At 45.0% G+C, this 16327-nt stretch overlaps 1 protein-coding gene across 6 annotated transcripts in view; it reads left to right on the forward strand.

The window, feature by feature from the left end:
* The window catches only part of NPAS3 (neuronal PAS domain protein 3), an 853690-nt gene that overhangs the window by 832680 nt on the left and 4683 nt on the right, over window positions 1-16327 (forward strand). For 5 of the 6 annotated variants that reach the window (XM_049113038.1, XM_049113041.1, XM_035719983.2 and 2 more), the window contains 2 exons: window positions 10816-10963; window positions 14494-14618. In XM_049113038.1, coding sequence (XP_048968995.1) covers window positions 10816-10963; window positions 14494-14618 — 273 coding nt within the window. The remainder of the gene's footprint in view (window positions 1-10815; window positions 10964-14493; window positions 14619-16327) is intronic. The other variant, XM_025444087.3, reaches the window with a different exon arrangement.

A 16327-nucleotide genomic window follows, 5' to 3' on the forward strand; every position in this document is an offset into this window, starting at 1 on the left:
ATCAACATTTCGAGGTTTGAATTTTAAACTACTCATGTAAGCAATTATTTGAGCATCTTTGCCTAGCAGTCTCCAGTTCTCCATTGCTCGGGAGGTACCGATCTCCAGCTGACTGATCAGGCCTCCCTTGAGTCCGACGCCCCGGTTAGCTGGAGCACAGGAGAGCAGCGCCACCATCTACTACTCTACCTCTGCCGCCAGCCCAAATACAGACGGGCAAGCCACGAATGCTAAACCAAATGGAGAAACAGGTTTTGCATTTCTCATTTGTCCCTTTTAATCCAACCTTTTGTCTGTAGAAGTTGCTGGATTTGTCTTAAGATATCCCCAGGGTCCTTTCCGGGTCAAATGAGCAACTCTCTCAAACCTAGAAAGAGTGGTGGAGGGAAACTTCTCTTCCCTCTATGATGTGCTCCACTAGCAAGGCTTGAGGCTCTGTAGCTGTGGGACGTTAGTGAAAAGGAGCCAGAAAGGATAGAAGTGGTAGCGTTTCTCCCCTCCTAGGATGCTACCCAGGATGAGGAAACTCTGGAAGAGTTCTTTCACCAAGAAAGAAGGACTTCCAGCTTGTCTGTGAGAGCCTATAGAGAAAGCATGGCCCACCCGATATATTTGAGGGAGCATTAAAAAAAATACAGTAGCCTTGGTCTTTATTTCTTAATTACAAAATTTTATCCTTCTTGACAAAAGTCATGCACAGCTACCTGGAAGAATGCATTGCATGCTGTTTGCATCAATAACCCCTACGCTTCCCTCCTGAAGGCGTCTCATCGCCAAATGCAAGCCGACTGCTTAATGCAGGACTAATTAGTATATCCCCTTCCAGTCTGCAGGCCCTCCATTGTAATTCCTTCCCAGCTCATTTTTTTCCACAACCGAGCATCAATCAAAGTAAGTGCCCTGCCTGCCTCGGAAACACAAGATGTCCTCCATGCATTTGTCATCTGCCACACAAACAAAGGGGGAATTTAATTGTTGATCTGGGTATGCAGCCACCGCACACAGTAAAGGAAGCTGCAGTGTGGGGAGAGAGGACGGCGCAAAGTTTGGTGGGTGGGCCAAGTACAAATAGCACAGAGGACTTCTTTCTATTCTCTGATCTTAGCCTTCTTCGGAGCGGGGCCTTCGGGGATTTGGCTGCGACCTGATCATTGGCTGGACTTTTTCCCAGAGCAAATGAGCTTTTCCTCTTCTTCCATATGAATATGAAAATGCCCCTGAAAGATGATGTGTGTTACAGCTACCACGTCAGATTGTTTTCAGAAGCCAAGTCAGTCTGCATCATGTGCCTCTCCATTAACCAAGACGGATTGTCACATGGAGACAAAATAAAGTCAGGGTTTTATGCAGAAGTGAATTACCGGTATTATTTTACTTCTTTTTTTTTTTTTTTCCTTCTTTTCGGGAAAGTACCGATTTTGGCTTTTCTGATCCAAAAGCAGGCAGATAGAGAACAGAGACCAACAAGGGCCTAACTCTCAGCTGAGTGTCCTTGCTCCCCTGCATTATAGAAACGCCTACCCCCAGCTTAGTGAGTCCAGATCTGCGATTAACAAGATCCCTAGCAGACTCCCATTCAGGTTAATGTTTGAGGACTGACTATACTAGTATGTCAAAAGCACTCTTGTACATGAAGTAAAAGTAAATACAGACTGATTAATCATCTTTTTTTAAGATTTTATTTATTTATTCATGAGAGACACATATATATAGAGAGAGAGAGGCAGAGACACAACACAGGCAGAGGGAGAAGCAGGCTCCATGCAGGGAGCCCGACGTGGGACTCGATCCTGGGTCTCCAGAATCAGGCCCTGGGCCGAAGGCGGCGCTAAACCGCTGAGCCACCCGGGCTGCCCCTAACAATCTTAAGCGCTTCATTTTCCCCTCCAGTTGGTTGAATTTTGTGACTATTAGTAAAGTACAAGTAGCGACTTGGCTCTGAGGGTATGTCAGTCAGGGTTCAAATGAAACGAGTACATAACTACTTGATAAAGAGATGAACTTCTTTACAAAGGTGTAAAGTTTTGAACATCAGTGGAGAAAGCTAATAGAGTGTAAACAGAAATAATAGTCAATTTGTAGGCAAAAGGAGGTGTTTTGGGTTTTGTTTCCCCAGGTTAATCTTTTTCCAAGTACTTGTTGTATGTGTGAATACAAACAGTAACATTTTCCCTGTTCAAATTCATCTAACATCTGTGAGTATTTACTATGTACAAAGCTTTGTGGTATTGCAATAAGGTTTCCAAAATAACTAAGGTGTGGTCTCTACCTTCCAGCAGCTTACATACTAGTAGGGAAGATAGCACGAAAACAGCCAATTTTGAAAACATAGTATAAAAAAGGACTATTGAGATGTATGAACAAAACACAGAACCCCTGAGATGGGGGGTCAGGGAGGAGGGCAGGGCAACAAGGGAGGATGAGAAGTCCCAGAGACAGCACATCTGCCCTGGAACTTGAAAGAGGATGGCAAGAAGCCAAGGTGGCAGGAGGTGGGCAGAGGTGCAGGGTCAGGGACATTCCAGGCTTAGAAGAGCATAAAAGGACACAGAATACAACAGTACACAATCTTTCCTCGCTGCCCAGGAAGTAAGCTGGAACTTCGAGAGGACAGAGATATATTCTAAAACAATCCTAACGTTGATCCCTGGGCTTTTCCTTATTACTATTTCAATCCGTAGCTGCTTTTATTATCATAAAACAGAACATCTAATATCTGAGAGAAACTAACCCATTGCTCTTATAAAACATGCTCAAAAAAAAAAAAATACTTCTAAGACTTCCATTTTAACCTAAATCAAACTAAATAAAATCAGTTCCATCATTTCTAGTACATTATACAAGATTAAGAACAAAATGCTGTTTTATGTTTTATAACTACTTTCCTTAAAATGTTGATTTACTGATACCTTGCGTTCTCTCAAAAAAAAACTCAGACTTCCTTGTTTAATACAAATGAGTGGCATGGGGATTTAATTTGTGTATGTGTTTAGCATACAATGATTTTTCCATAAATTTTGTGTTAACTAAGGATCAGGTCACTTGAACCTCTTGATGAACTCCGCATCCCCTCTGGCTTCCTAGAATTTTTGGCAGGGCACATCGACTAGAATGCATCCCGTTACTGAGTAACAGAAAACCCAAGCAAAAATGACTTAAACTTTCTCTGTAATCATCTTTCCTTTCTCTTCATGATCAAAACAGAGCTGTAGCACTGCCCATCACCAGTTCCTCACAAGACAATGCCCAAAGTCAGGAAAGGGTCAGTCACTATTTTGTGTTCATTTTTGAAAGAAAATGCTCATACAGGCCCTCCAGTAGAGAGAAGCCCCCCTATATCTCATTGTCCAGCATTTCATCAAGTGCCCAAGCCTAAGCCACACACTAGATGCAATTACCAGGTCTGGCTTCAACAATCAAGGCTTGTCCCCCCTTGGGACTTGGGAAAGTTGCCTTATCCAGGAACAAGTGATAGAAGAGCTGCACAATACACAACGTGCTGACTGCAGCTCACACTGCTGCAGGATCTGTAGGAAAGTTGTTGTGAGTCAGTCCGAAGAGTTCACAAGAAGCACATTTTCTTCTTCTATCTTTCTTTTCCCTTATTATTTTACCTCGCATGAGAAGATGAATGTTAGCTGAACCTACTTGTGGTCATTGTTTCATAATATATGTAAGCTGAGCCACTGCCACGCTGTGTGTTTAAACTCACACAGTGATGTATTTCAATTATTTCTAAATAAAACTGAAAAAAAAAAGGAGTAGCTGCTCAGTGGACAACCAACAGTGACTGCTACATGGGAGAATCTGACACATTTTCACAACAAAGTATCTGGGTTTCTGAAAAATCTACACAACAGGTGAACAAATGACATTTACCTGGGCTCCTTTAAGTATTGCTGATTTTGCCAAACATGCGTTCTCTATACCTATGCCTCACCCACCTATGTATTTCTTGTTAAAGAGGTTTAGTGGACTTCATAAAATGACCTCCTCCAGAAACACAGGGTTCACGAGAGACATAAAGTAAATCTGAGGCAAAGATCCAACCTTATCCTTCTACCCTGTTTTAGTTCTCCCTACATTGTAGCTTAACCGTGCCCAACACTTCATTTTTAAAAGGAGGTGATGAATTCCCCCAGGCCAGGTCAGACCCCTGTGCTTTCAGACCCTCATCCCACTTCCCATAAGAGTTATTACGTTTACAAGTTTCTCAGTGAAGATGATTAAGTATCTGTCTCCCATAGAAAGGCAAATCGAGGTAAGTCCTATATTTTCAGAATGAAGAAAACTTCTCCAATGGTTCTCAACGAGAGAGACCTCCCCGTGGGTCTCACTGTCCGGTGTTCCACCACTTTCCAAACCTAAAGCAATCACTGGTAAGGGAGTGGAATTACCATGACCAATACTAATAAAGGGACAGGCCCACGACCAATTTTTGTGGACTTTGAGATCCCTGGTGCCTGGCACAGAGTCAGTAGGCACTCAAAAGAATATCCATTGAATGAGTGGATAAATCCACCATTTCCTTCATTTCCTCACCATAAATTTTTCTTAATTCCCTGCTGAAGAGTTCACGGCTTCCCTTATATGGCAAATCCCGTCCCCCCCACCCCCACCCCAATACCACCACCACCAAAAAAAAAGCATAAGGGCTAAGAAATACCTGTCCTTAAGTATTTTAGGTCAAGAAGGGCAAGAATGAGTGGCACAGAAACTCTGGCCGAATTGAAACAGTTTGAAAAAAATCTGAGATCTCGGACGTCACTCCTGCCAACCATCACTGATTTTTTCCTGTCCTAGAACATACCATCAGTGTTCAAAAGCCTTGGTCTCCCATTCAGTACATTATCATGAAGAAAAGAGGAATTTATTTTTTAAACTTAACAAATTGACATTTCCTAAATCAATGAAAAGTTTTCTGCATGATTCAATATTAACAGTTAATAAAAATCTATCCATTGGCAGTGGTATAGGAAAAAACCTCTTCTGAGGTGATAAATCACACAGATAGCAATTCAAGCAGGGCCTGTCATTAGTGTATTAGGGGGAAAATCCATAGATGATGCATAGTCATTCACAGACCATCCACAGGTCTTCTGTCCTCAAGCTCGTAACTCACGTTAAGTATCAAATATCATTAAACTTTACCAAATATTGCTCGGCACATAGACTCACAAAAAAAACAAAAAACCAATTTGTGGATGCCCGCTATTTAAGACATCTAGCTCACTAATTGCAAAATCTATAGGAAAGTCTGCACAGCATCAAAGCCTTGGTTGATCCTATGAGCAGTTCTAAATGAAAAACCGTCTCGATTGCAAGTAAATAAAGCACTTAATGCACAGTTTCTGCCTCTAATGCTCTTTCTCCTGTGGGTTTTGAAAATGACCTTCCTGTAAGCATCAAGGACTATAACTTTTAGATAAAGAAACTTGTTCCTATTTTAAGTCTATGTCAGGTTCATTCGCCTATAGCCCACAGTTTTTCAAAAGCAGAGGAAAAAGTAATCCAGAATTAAAAAAAAAAAAAAAAAAAAAAAAGTCCTGTTTCCAGAATGAAGTTCCCTGTCAGCCTGCCTTGGGCCTTAGGTGGAGAAGCAGAGATTAAAGAGTCAGTATTCTTTTTCATGTTTCATCTGCCAGTTTTGTGAATGTAGAAAGGAAACCAGTGGCTACAGCTAAGCACCCAACTGTGGTATTAAGTAGAAAGGTGTGATTCTAGCGCACACACACCACCCCCCCTCACTTGCACACTCTTCACATTAGTGAATTCAGAAATAATATTCGAGTTCCTGGGAGACAGCACCCCCTCTCCATTCTCTGCAGCCACTGATGAAGGTACCTCCCGGCCGGGTGAATGGCGCCGCAGATGCGTCCTCATATCTCCATGACGATAATGAAGCTCTTTGTTCAGCTGTGTGAATGTGAAGTGTGCAATCTCCGATGATCTCACCATTTCCTATTTATTCTATACTTACCTGAATACGCCAAGTATTGCAGCTTTTTAATGCATATGCAAGCCACTAAAATGTCCTTTTGTGAGACACTTCGCTAAAAGACCGCTTTTGATATGTGTTCTTCATCTCCTCTCCAAACTGAATTAGACTGCTTCCTTCTTTTTAAGACACAAGTAACTCACTATTTAGATTCTTTGGCTTTGATTTGGTAGAACGGCCCAACAGGAAGAGACCATGTTCTCTTTTTTTCTCCATATTTCTGAAGGCAAACTTGTACTGATTTGTTTTGATTTACTAACAGAATTATGTTCCTGCCACAGACACAGGCTTCCTTTATGTCCTCTCAATCATCGGTCTATTTCTGGGGACAGAGTTTTCCCGAGGAAAACTGAAATCCCTCTGTTGGTGGCTGTGTGCAGAGCCATGGATGTGTGCCTCGGCGAGAGCTCCTGGGGCTCAGGGGGGAGGAGCTCCCCTCTAGGCCCAGCGCTCCTTGGACGCCACCACTAGGCTCAGACCAAGAGACCGACCAGGTGACATTTTTCAAAGGTATTCAAGAAAACTGAACACGCAGTCTTTTGTGGGGCAAGTGTGTATTTGACATAAGGGGTCACGTGTCCTAAAAAATCGGAAGTTCCCTGCAGTTTTCTCTTAAGTGAAGCGTATGGGTCATGCCCTTCGCAATCAGGGGTGGGTGGGATCTTGACGCTAAATAGCCCCAAACTGTCAAACCAGCAGCACTGGAGCGGTTCAACCAGGAGCGTTTACATCTCCTTGTTCTATTCTTCTCACAAGCGTGGGGCCACCCTGTCCTCGAAAGAGCACAGCCTGCAACTCAAAGGCAGCCTTAGCTTGGAACATGGGGTGGTGCTGAGGGCAGCTACTTGGTTCCTCTTGGAGCAACAGCAGCCGAGAACAACTGGTCCCACCCTAGACTTCCAGCCAGGGAACAAGTTCTCACGGGGTAGCAGAGGTGCTCAGAATTACACCTGGGACCATTCGAGATTATAAGTGAACCTGGGGGAAACGTACCCATCCCCTCATATCTCCTTGAGTGCCCTGTAAAATCTCAGTAAAGGCCCCTCCGATGTTGTGAGATCCCTGAATGCAAACGAATTCCTATGGTACAACTTGAAAGACATAATTCTAGAGATGTTATGATATGATGGGTGAATCCAGTGAGGGGAACACGGGCTGCTCTACCCGAAGTTTCAGACACCAAAAAGTAAACTTTGAGATAAATCAAAGAGAAGATGCCAGGTTTCATGTTAAAAGTACTCACGCCATATCCCGGTACAGAGCTAAAAATATGACCCGCATATAAATTTTCTTTCTCTCTGCTTCCTCTCTTTTTAGTTTGAGCACACTGTTATGAACTTCCTCTGCAGCTCATTGGTTTGATGACTCTATCTCTTTTCAAGGGACAATTAGCTATTTTTTGAGGACTTCCATATCAAGTAACTCACATCGTGCCTTTTTCAGAGTTTCCCCACAAAAGAGATTTTAGGAAATAGCCTGACACAATCATTCTCTCATTTTTCCCCAATATCGAAAGCTAAAACTCCCAAATAAAAACAACAGCCACTGGATTAAAGAGAATTGAAAAAGTTCTTGTGTTTTTTCAAGTTGTCTAATTTATTACAAACTAAAAATCTCTTTCAAACTGGCACCAAGGTGGCTTTTCTTCTTGAGCTGATTAGGACCACATGAGCTCAGGAAAAGCTGTCAGATCCTGCCTCTGGCGCAGCTGGAATGATCCAACTGATTTGCCAGTATGATTTTTTTTTTTTTTTTTAAAGAAAGAAGCTTCATCCCCAAGTCATAAATGTATATTCTGGAGCCCCAAGCAAAAATTATTCCTGTTCATTCTAAAAGAAGCAAAATTCTATTGTGACTCCTTTTTTATGGGACCTCCCAGAAAACCAATACAACCAGGGCAGTATTTGAGTGACCATTTCCCGCTGTAGTAGGAGCTAACTCAGTGCCTTCTCTCTCCCTGTCTGGCTTGCCACTGACGCATGGAGGTCTCCTTCAGGAAGTCCTCAGGGAATTGCCATGATCCAGGTCCAGGCCGGAAGGTGTCTTTACCTCTTCCGAACCACTTTCAGTCTGGCCCGGGGCAAATGAATGGAGTAGGTGAAACTTGTTTTCTCCAACTGACCACAATGGGCTCCCAGATCTGTTTGTGGCATTGACCACAGCAAGCTAAGGCATTCAAGTAGCTGCCTGACCCCCCAAGGAGTCTGGGAGGGGGGGTCCGTTCCTTGGGGGTCCTTCCACAATACTTCCTCATGTGACCACCTGCCAAGCCTGCCTCTCCCAAGTAGGTCTGCTCTCTTTGCTAGATGGCCTTTGGCCGGGGGATGAGGAAGGCTGCACTCCTGGCCATGCTAAATTTGTATTTCTTCTTGGGAAACAGAGTCCTGTAGCCTTAGCTCCAGAAGACAAGGCCACATTCTGAGTCTTTCAGCCCCTTTCACTGCACGTAGGCGGAGCTCACTGGGGAGGGAGATGTTTTGCTGGCTGTACAGTTCAGAATTGAGATTTTGTTTCTCTCTTTGTTTAGAAGTAAGAGAAAGTATTATAAGGAATGGGGGTGGGGGGATCTTTACATTGATTCTACAAATTCTAATTTAACTTTGGAATTCCTGTCTCACTTTGCCCCTTTCTGTGCACTCCCCCCTGGAGATAACGTTTTCACTTCGCCTACCTACGTCTGGTCAAAGTCCGGTCCGGAATCCCCAGCCGGCCTGGGCCGATGTCAACTACTATCTCAGTGTTTTCTTCATGTGGGATTTTGAAAAGGGGTCTCTGGGTCTCCTTGCCCTTGTTAAAAAGTACCAGATCCATCTGAAATTATTCCTTACTCCAGATACACAGCAGATGGGATTAGACACCAACCGCTGACTGGGGTGCTGGAAGTTTCTCTGTGTGAAGATAGTGGGCAGAACTTCATGACCCGTCATTCCTCTATTAATAGTTAACCAGGTTGAGAGGATTTGAATAAAAGCACATCTTGTTGCATGCAACAACGGTTTGACAGAAGAGCTGTATGGCAGAGTGAGTATTTTACTGCTTTCAGCCTCACCACGCAGTTTTGTAGCCCGGGAACCCATGCATGCAGAATGGCACAACTTACAATCGCCGACAAAAGGAGAGCACAATGCTACCTGTGGAGCCTCGCCACCGCCACCGCCACCGAGAGAAGATGACAGTTCCGGGCCTTACAAATACCCTAAACTGTTGAATGGCCTCAGAGTAGAGTAGAGCTTGCCCCTATTTGAAGCGCTCATCAAAGCGAACGAATCTTTCTCGAGCAACTGTGAAGACATAATTATTAAATTTTACAAGCATCCTTTTGGTGCATTGTGAGGAAAAGGAAGAATAGGAGGAAAGCATCGGTGCTTCTGTGTTTACGGACAGAGGACGTGGAGGGAGATTTGTGATCACTTTTAGAGCCGGGAAGAGCAGCTCAGACACGACGGGATGAGCTTCAACGGCCTCAAAATGCGGCTCTTCTCCAAAGTGACTTCCTTTTACCCATCCAACCCCCCCCCACAAAAAAAAAAATCAAAATGTACTTCATGAAACTATTGTATATGAAGCACTTATTAGCCGTAATTAAATGGACAATATGAATTTACTACGTCTTTAGGACTCTGGCTTGTTCTGGTTTAGAGCAAGATGATTAATGCAAATACATATTACTTGAGATAACCATTTAGCAGCTAATTTAGCCAAATTTATTACAGCAGTTAGAGGTTTTTCATTTTAGCAGACGGAGACAAGGACATGCCAAAAAGTGGGCAACGTGGACGAGTGCACACTGCCCTCTAGTGGCCAACCAGCCGGCGCGCTTTCGGGGGTGTGGAGTCCCTGCGATCCCCAGCCAAGTAATAACCGCAGGTTTTTCACATTTCCGGCATCCTTTTAAACCATTCCTTTCCATAGCACTTTATTTCAGGGGATGATTTACTGCACTTTCCCCTTTTACTAGCTCAGGAGTACCCAGATACAAATCAAATCAATTTCAACTTGGCAAGATTTTGGTTAAAGTATCATTTTTAACATCTGCATTTTAAAGCTCTCCTTCAGTGGGTATTTAATGGCACCGTTTCACATTACTGATTGTTTTTACTTGTTCCTTCATCTGGGGCCATATTTCAGAGCGTGTGTGGAGCTGTCACTCTGTTTGGCTCTAGCCAAGTCAATTCCGTGCCTCCCTTAGGCCAGGGTTTCTCCCTGACTTGGTCGGGGGATTTATTTTGTTCCAACAGTCAGTAAAGTCTCACCAGAATTTCCCCGGATTGACCAATGTAAATTTTGTTCATACGCGGACTATAAATTCTGTTAGACAAGATCAAAAGGAACAGATGTAGGAGGACACTGGTTGATGCTGCTTGCACTCAGGTGAAATGATCAAAGACAGGGTAAAGCATCTTCGGAACCATTCAAATATCTGGGATCTCAAAGAGATCTACCTCGCAGCTATGAATAAATCACATACAGATTTTCCTTTGTTAGCGTCTGACGTCAAACCCATTGACAATATCCACACCACATTAGGTATTCTGTGAGCCAACAAGATTTGTAGTCCTTTTATTCTTCCTTTCACACCATGGCTGCCCAAAACGGAATAAAGTCCTGCTACAAATGCTAGTAACCCTCGCTCCACTGAATTGTTGATTTTATTTGTCCTACTAATGGCATTCTACATTAAGCATACAGAAGGGCACCCCTGGCTTAGTGTGGTGTGGGACCCCCCCCTTTCAAAGCTTGCCGTTCTACCGAGATGAAAATCATTTGGTCCCCATCTTAATACACAATGCCTTCTGTTTTGTTCTTTTTTCCCCCAGTGCTGAATAAGGGCCAGTGTGTGACGAAGTACTATCGTTGGATGCAGAAGAATGGAGGATATATTTGGATACAGTCTAGTGCCACCATAGCTATTAATGCCAAGAACGCAAATGAGAAGAATATCATCTGGGTGAATTATCTTCTTAGGTATATTTTCTAATTCTTTTTCATTTCTGTGTCAGTTATAAAATATGCAGCCCACGGTTAATAGCTGACATGTCTTATTATCTTTTGGCGGTATCTGGTGTGGAAATATGTGGAAATTCTGCTTTTCCTTCCACAAGATGCAAAGAAATATGGAAAGATCAGAGCAATGTTGGAGGGGACTTCCAGGGCAGACTCACAACATTTTTAGTAACTCTTGGTCTGTCAACATTTGGGCAGCTCTGCAGAGGTTGCTTTGGCTTCCCCCACAAATGGTCAGGCTAGAAAGAAAGAAAAAAAGTGACAGACTTTTGCCGACAGATGAAGCATTCAAGAGGCACCTCCTTCTCCCCACCCCATAAACCTACACTCGTGCATTCCAATCCTTGAGAAAATTAAGCAAAAGGGCATGGGGAAAAAGTGGCAGGGTCCATTATATCCCTCCTGTATCCCATCCCTTTGAAACCTTAAGCATATTACACAGCATTTGATTCCCTAGGCATTCAAGTTTTGGTAAGCCAAGTGGGCTGCTTTGCCGGAATCAAGGCAATATCGGTATATAAATGAAAGCAATCTTCTTTTGCCTCGTGCCATGGAACTTTGGTCTAGTTTTACTGCTATTTTAATGTGCCCACCAATTTACATCCATAAATGAGGCCAGGCTCAACAAGCTTCCTAAACTCTAGTCTGCGACCCCTCTTCTCTCTCCTTCCTCATCTCTCTCCTTCCTCATCCAAAGCATTTTGCCTTTGGAGTCAACCAAGCAAAAAGAAAACCAAGACCTTGGTTGGGCTGCTTTTGGGGGCAAAATTTCCTGGAGGTCTCCCACCGTTTCCGTCATGAAACTATGAGAATGCTCGCAGCCTGGCTGCCTCCCGTCACTGTCATTCCAGTTTTTGGCTTCTCTTGGCCTAAAGCCACCAAGCAGAACCCAACACGTGGTCTGAATAGGAACGCTTCCAGTAGGTCTTATGAATGGAAGTTGGTGCCCTTTGGCTGATAATCTAGACAGGGAGTACCTGAATCCCATTTTTCTCGGAGACAGCCAAATGGAGCCGAGATGCTGACAACCATGGCTCATCAGCACACTGACCCTTCAGAGTGTGTTCACGTACATTGGTGATGACTTGAAGGCATGAATGTGCTTGCTACCAATAGCATATCAATCAGACACTAATGATTATTGCTCTAGAGAGGGCCTTAATGTGCACCACTTAAAAGAGTCTTCATTTATCTACTTTCTTTTTCCTTTTCTGACCTCTTCGACGCTACAGTAATTCTCTCCAAAGGTCCAAGTATGTGTATTTAATGTGGCTTTCTCCGAGGCCTGATTTTCATGTGAACTTTCTCCTGTGTTCGTGATATGCTCAAGATGAGTTCTGATGCCAAGGAATCCTTTTACAAAGAGGTTTATGAAACAGTGGCTATGTGTAATGCAGGTTATAAAAACTCACATGCCAAAGAGAAATCAGAATAAGGTATTGTGGCATGAACATTCTTTTGCTAGTCAAAAATGTCGTCGCGCCAAGGAGACCCATTATTATTATTAGAAATCAGGCATTAGCAACAGGAACGCCACAGACTGGAAGATAATCTGTCCCCCATGCTGATGGAACACAGTACACTGAAGTCGTCTGTACACTTGGCCACTCCCATTCAGGGAGATGATTTCTTGCTGTCTGGATCTTTCTTACTGCTTCATCCCTCTCAGGACTCCCGACTCTGCCCCCAAGTGGAAGGAATGAGAAGGGTTAAGGAGAGGTCAGTCCATGAAATTTTGGATCAACACCACTGACCTGGCCTGGGATCAAATGTACAAGCTCCTAAGTGTTTGGTGATTCTAGTCCATCTAATTCCATAGGGAGAGGACTGAAGTAGTCTGGGTACCAAAGACAAGTTATCAGGCTCAAGAGTCTCAATCTCAGACACGGTAGACCTGTGTCAGCTGACCCAAAGACTCACCCTGAGTTCAGGGGGAGAAGTCTACAAGCTGGGTGACAAGTGACTTGTGAACCCCCATCTGGACCAGAGGAGACTAACGCAGATGGGCATTAGCAGAGGAAAACCACCACGTCTGCCATTTCACTGGCATCACTTCTAGAGGCTCAAGATCTAAAAGAAAAAGATGTGGCCTTGGCAAAAGAGCAACTATTGAATATTAGCAAAAGAGTAACTTACTGAAGTTTCTTTCCCACATTTCCTTTCCTTTGTTCTTCCCTGAGCAATATTTTCATTTTCTCAAAACCCTCACTTCTGGGTCATTCAGGCCTCTCGTTCCCCATTCTGAAATGACTGCTCTTCTCCTCTTCTCTCACGTGTTGGTAGAATTAGGGACTCCAGAGTGTTCAGAGACTGAGAGTCTAAGGCCACCTTCCCACCATTAGTCTCATCTCATTATCTAGGGAAAGCTCTGCCCCTGAAGCTAATTCACACTAAGGAGTAAATGCCTGATAATCCATCGTGGTGAATTAACCCTCCCCGCGACACTGGCCGCTTTAGAGCGGTTACTGAAACAGTGACTCTCAAATATAGGGATTTCACTAGAGATTAGCAGATGAATCGGTAATCATCATCTGGTTGGCTAGCCATCCTGGAGGGTAGAAGAGGCATTTTCCACTTTGAGGCAAGAAGGCTTTCTTTGTGTCTCGAGATTACAGTAGCCCACATTTGCTAGTACATTGGGCTGGCCTTGAAGGTGGCATTTCTAGAAGATAGCTCGCTCAAACTGACCAAACACACACTCTTTTTCCAGAAGAGGCCTGTTTCTGAATTAAAAATAGAACAAAAATTAAGCACATTTGTGCAGATGGGGTTAGATCCATTCTGTTAGGGCCTCTTTCACACTGGGACTCTCCCCACTGCAATCAGAGTTCCAGCTTAACAAGCCACAGGTGTACACCACATGAACGGCTGAAAATGTGATTGTAATGGGTGTGTTGACAGTTCAGTAGCCATAATCCATGCATCCCAAGGTGCACCTGTGCATCTGTCAGATCATTAGGCGCCAAGGGCTCGGCACACCGCCCCCACCCTCACTCAGTGGCTCTGGAGCCATCTGAGCAGCTGAGAAGCTCCATCAAGGAACCAAGACAAGGGTACCGAGGCAATGGACTCATTAGGAGCCCAAGAGGAGATAGGGCACACCAGGAGGTATGGGAAGGAATAGCTGAGAGTACTTCTCCCCCCGCCCCATCCCCGCATGTGTTAGACTGGGAGGAATGTCAAGCAGCGCAATGCCCGGGTCCCCGGCCCCACCTGATTATTTAAAAGCAGTTTTAGTGGCTTTCCTGTGGCATTTGGGTATTCAGCCCTCGTGGCAGGGTGCAGCTTGCACCCCAGCACAGGAAATCCCAGCCTCAGGAGAAGTCCCATAAGGACCTAAGAAATGGCTTCTCGCGTAGTCTTTTAAACTCTCTAAGCTCCAGAAGTCTGGGGCCAGGAGGTGGGGGGCGGGGGGGGGGGGGGAGATGGTCAAAAGCAAACCGTGGAGAAGGGGTGTCCGCCCTCCTGATAAATGCCTCCCTCGCCCGCAGTAACCCCGAGTACAAGGACACACCCATGGATATCGCACAGCTCCCCCACCTGCCGGAGAAAACTTCGGAATCTTCGGAGACATCCGACTCTGAATCAGACTCTAAAGATACCTCAGGTATTACAGGTATTCCTCCTTCTCCATGTTCTACGCTCAGGGCTGGCCTGCGCAAACACGGGGGTGGGCGGCGGCCCCAGGGCCACCATCGGAGCCGGGCGGAGAACCAGGACATCGGATGCAGACACACAGGTCGCATCAAATCGGTACCTGGGTCGCTCTCTCTCTGTACGTCCGTGTGTATGTTTATGTGTCACCACATACATCTGTGCACACACATACGTACGTGGCATCTCTACACACATACATACGTATGGTAAGGGATGTATTTATACACAAAAACACGTTATTCTATAATACAGCCCCAACATGCCGGTACATATACGAGTCTACAGACCGCCTGCTTGGCTTAGCAGTCACTCAGTGTCCGCCCTCCACGGCCACACAGGAGTCCTGCCCTGACTTCACAGCCAGCTTTGGCCTCTTTACCAGAAGCAGTAGCCAGTTTATTTCACTATCTCTAAGACAGTCTGTACCTTTGAGCCCCAGATATTCACATCTTTCCCGAGTTGGGGCTGAGCCTCCAAAGCAGGATCCTTAAGGGCATAGGTAAGGGGTTCTTTGGAAAGCAGACTTTCTGGTAGTTCTTTGGGGCTCGGGAAAGTTAAGTTAAAAATCTACTTTTCCTCCAATCCCCAGCCCCCATTCCACAGACACGCTTAGGGCCAGGGAGCACAGAACTCACAGAGTTTTACAGCTGCAAAGAATCCTAAGCCTCTTCTGACCCAACGTCTTCCACAGAAATGAAGTAGTTCCGTGATTTGTCTAAGGTTGCAGGACAGCCCGCCTTCCAGAAGCGTCACAGCAGAGCCACAAAATCAGCATCATCCCTAAATCTCCTGAGTTGTGTTACCGGGAGAATCTATCTCCCTCTAATGTGCCAGGCGGCTAGGGGTCCCCCACCACCACCACCCTTCCATCCTTAGGGGCACCTGCTCTCCAGGCTTGTACGCCCATATCCCTCTACTCTAGACAAAGCTTCGGGGAAGCGGAAGGAGGTGAAAAGCGCAGAGGATCCTGACTGTTTTCCTATCCTAAGCTGAATTCATCTGCCAGTTCTTTACTAGGGCAGAAGTTCCAGAATAGACACGCTCTGCGCCTTATTTACCTACCAACATAGCAGGGAACAAAAAAGACAACAATCCCACCACCCACCCGGTGGAGCCTATACTGTAGTCGGGGGAAGAGATCAAGGCGAATGAGAATAAGCACCACCTGATTCCCTGCACGGCCAAGTGCTACAGAGAAAAACAGGAATAAGGAGTGTGGTTTTCAATCATGAACAAATATCCACCAACGGAAAGTGCAGACGTCTGTAGAAAGTCACCTTGCACACCACCATGCTTCTGTGTCGCTAACCTCTCATTCCAGATCATCATCGGCTCTGATGCCCCGAGTATTTTTTTTTTTTTTTTTTTTTTTTTTTTTTTTTTTTTTTGCAGGACTTCTCAAAGGTTAGCGTGCCAAACGATCGCCCGGGGATCTTGCTGAAATACAGAATCTGATTTAGCAGGCTTGGGTGAAAGCTGGGACTGTGCATGTGTGACGCGCCCACACTCTGAGTAAAGGGCCCGCTGGCTAGTCGAAGCCTTCCAGACGGAGAAAGCCCGGGCTCTCGGTAGCGAAGGTGGGGGAGCGGCCCAGGTGGGCCCACACTCCGCCCCCCCCCCAGCAGGTGCGCCGTGCGTCCTGCCCTGCTAACCAGGTGTCTTTTGTCT

This window comes from Canis lupus, chromosome 8 (assembly GCF_003254725.2).
Source record: "Canis lupus dingo isolate Sandy chromosome 8, ASM325472v2, whole genome shotgun sequence".
Classification (NCBI taxonomy): Eukaryota; Metazoa; Chordata; class Mammalia; order Carnivora; family Canidae; genus Canis; species Canis lupus.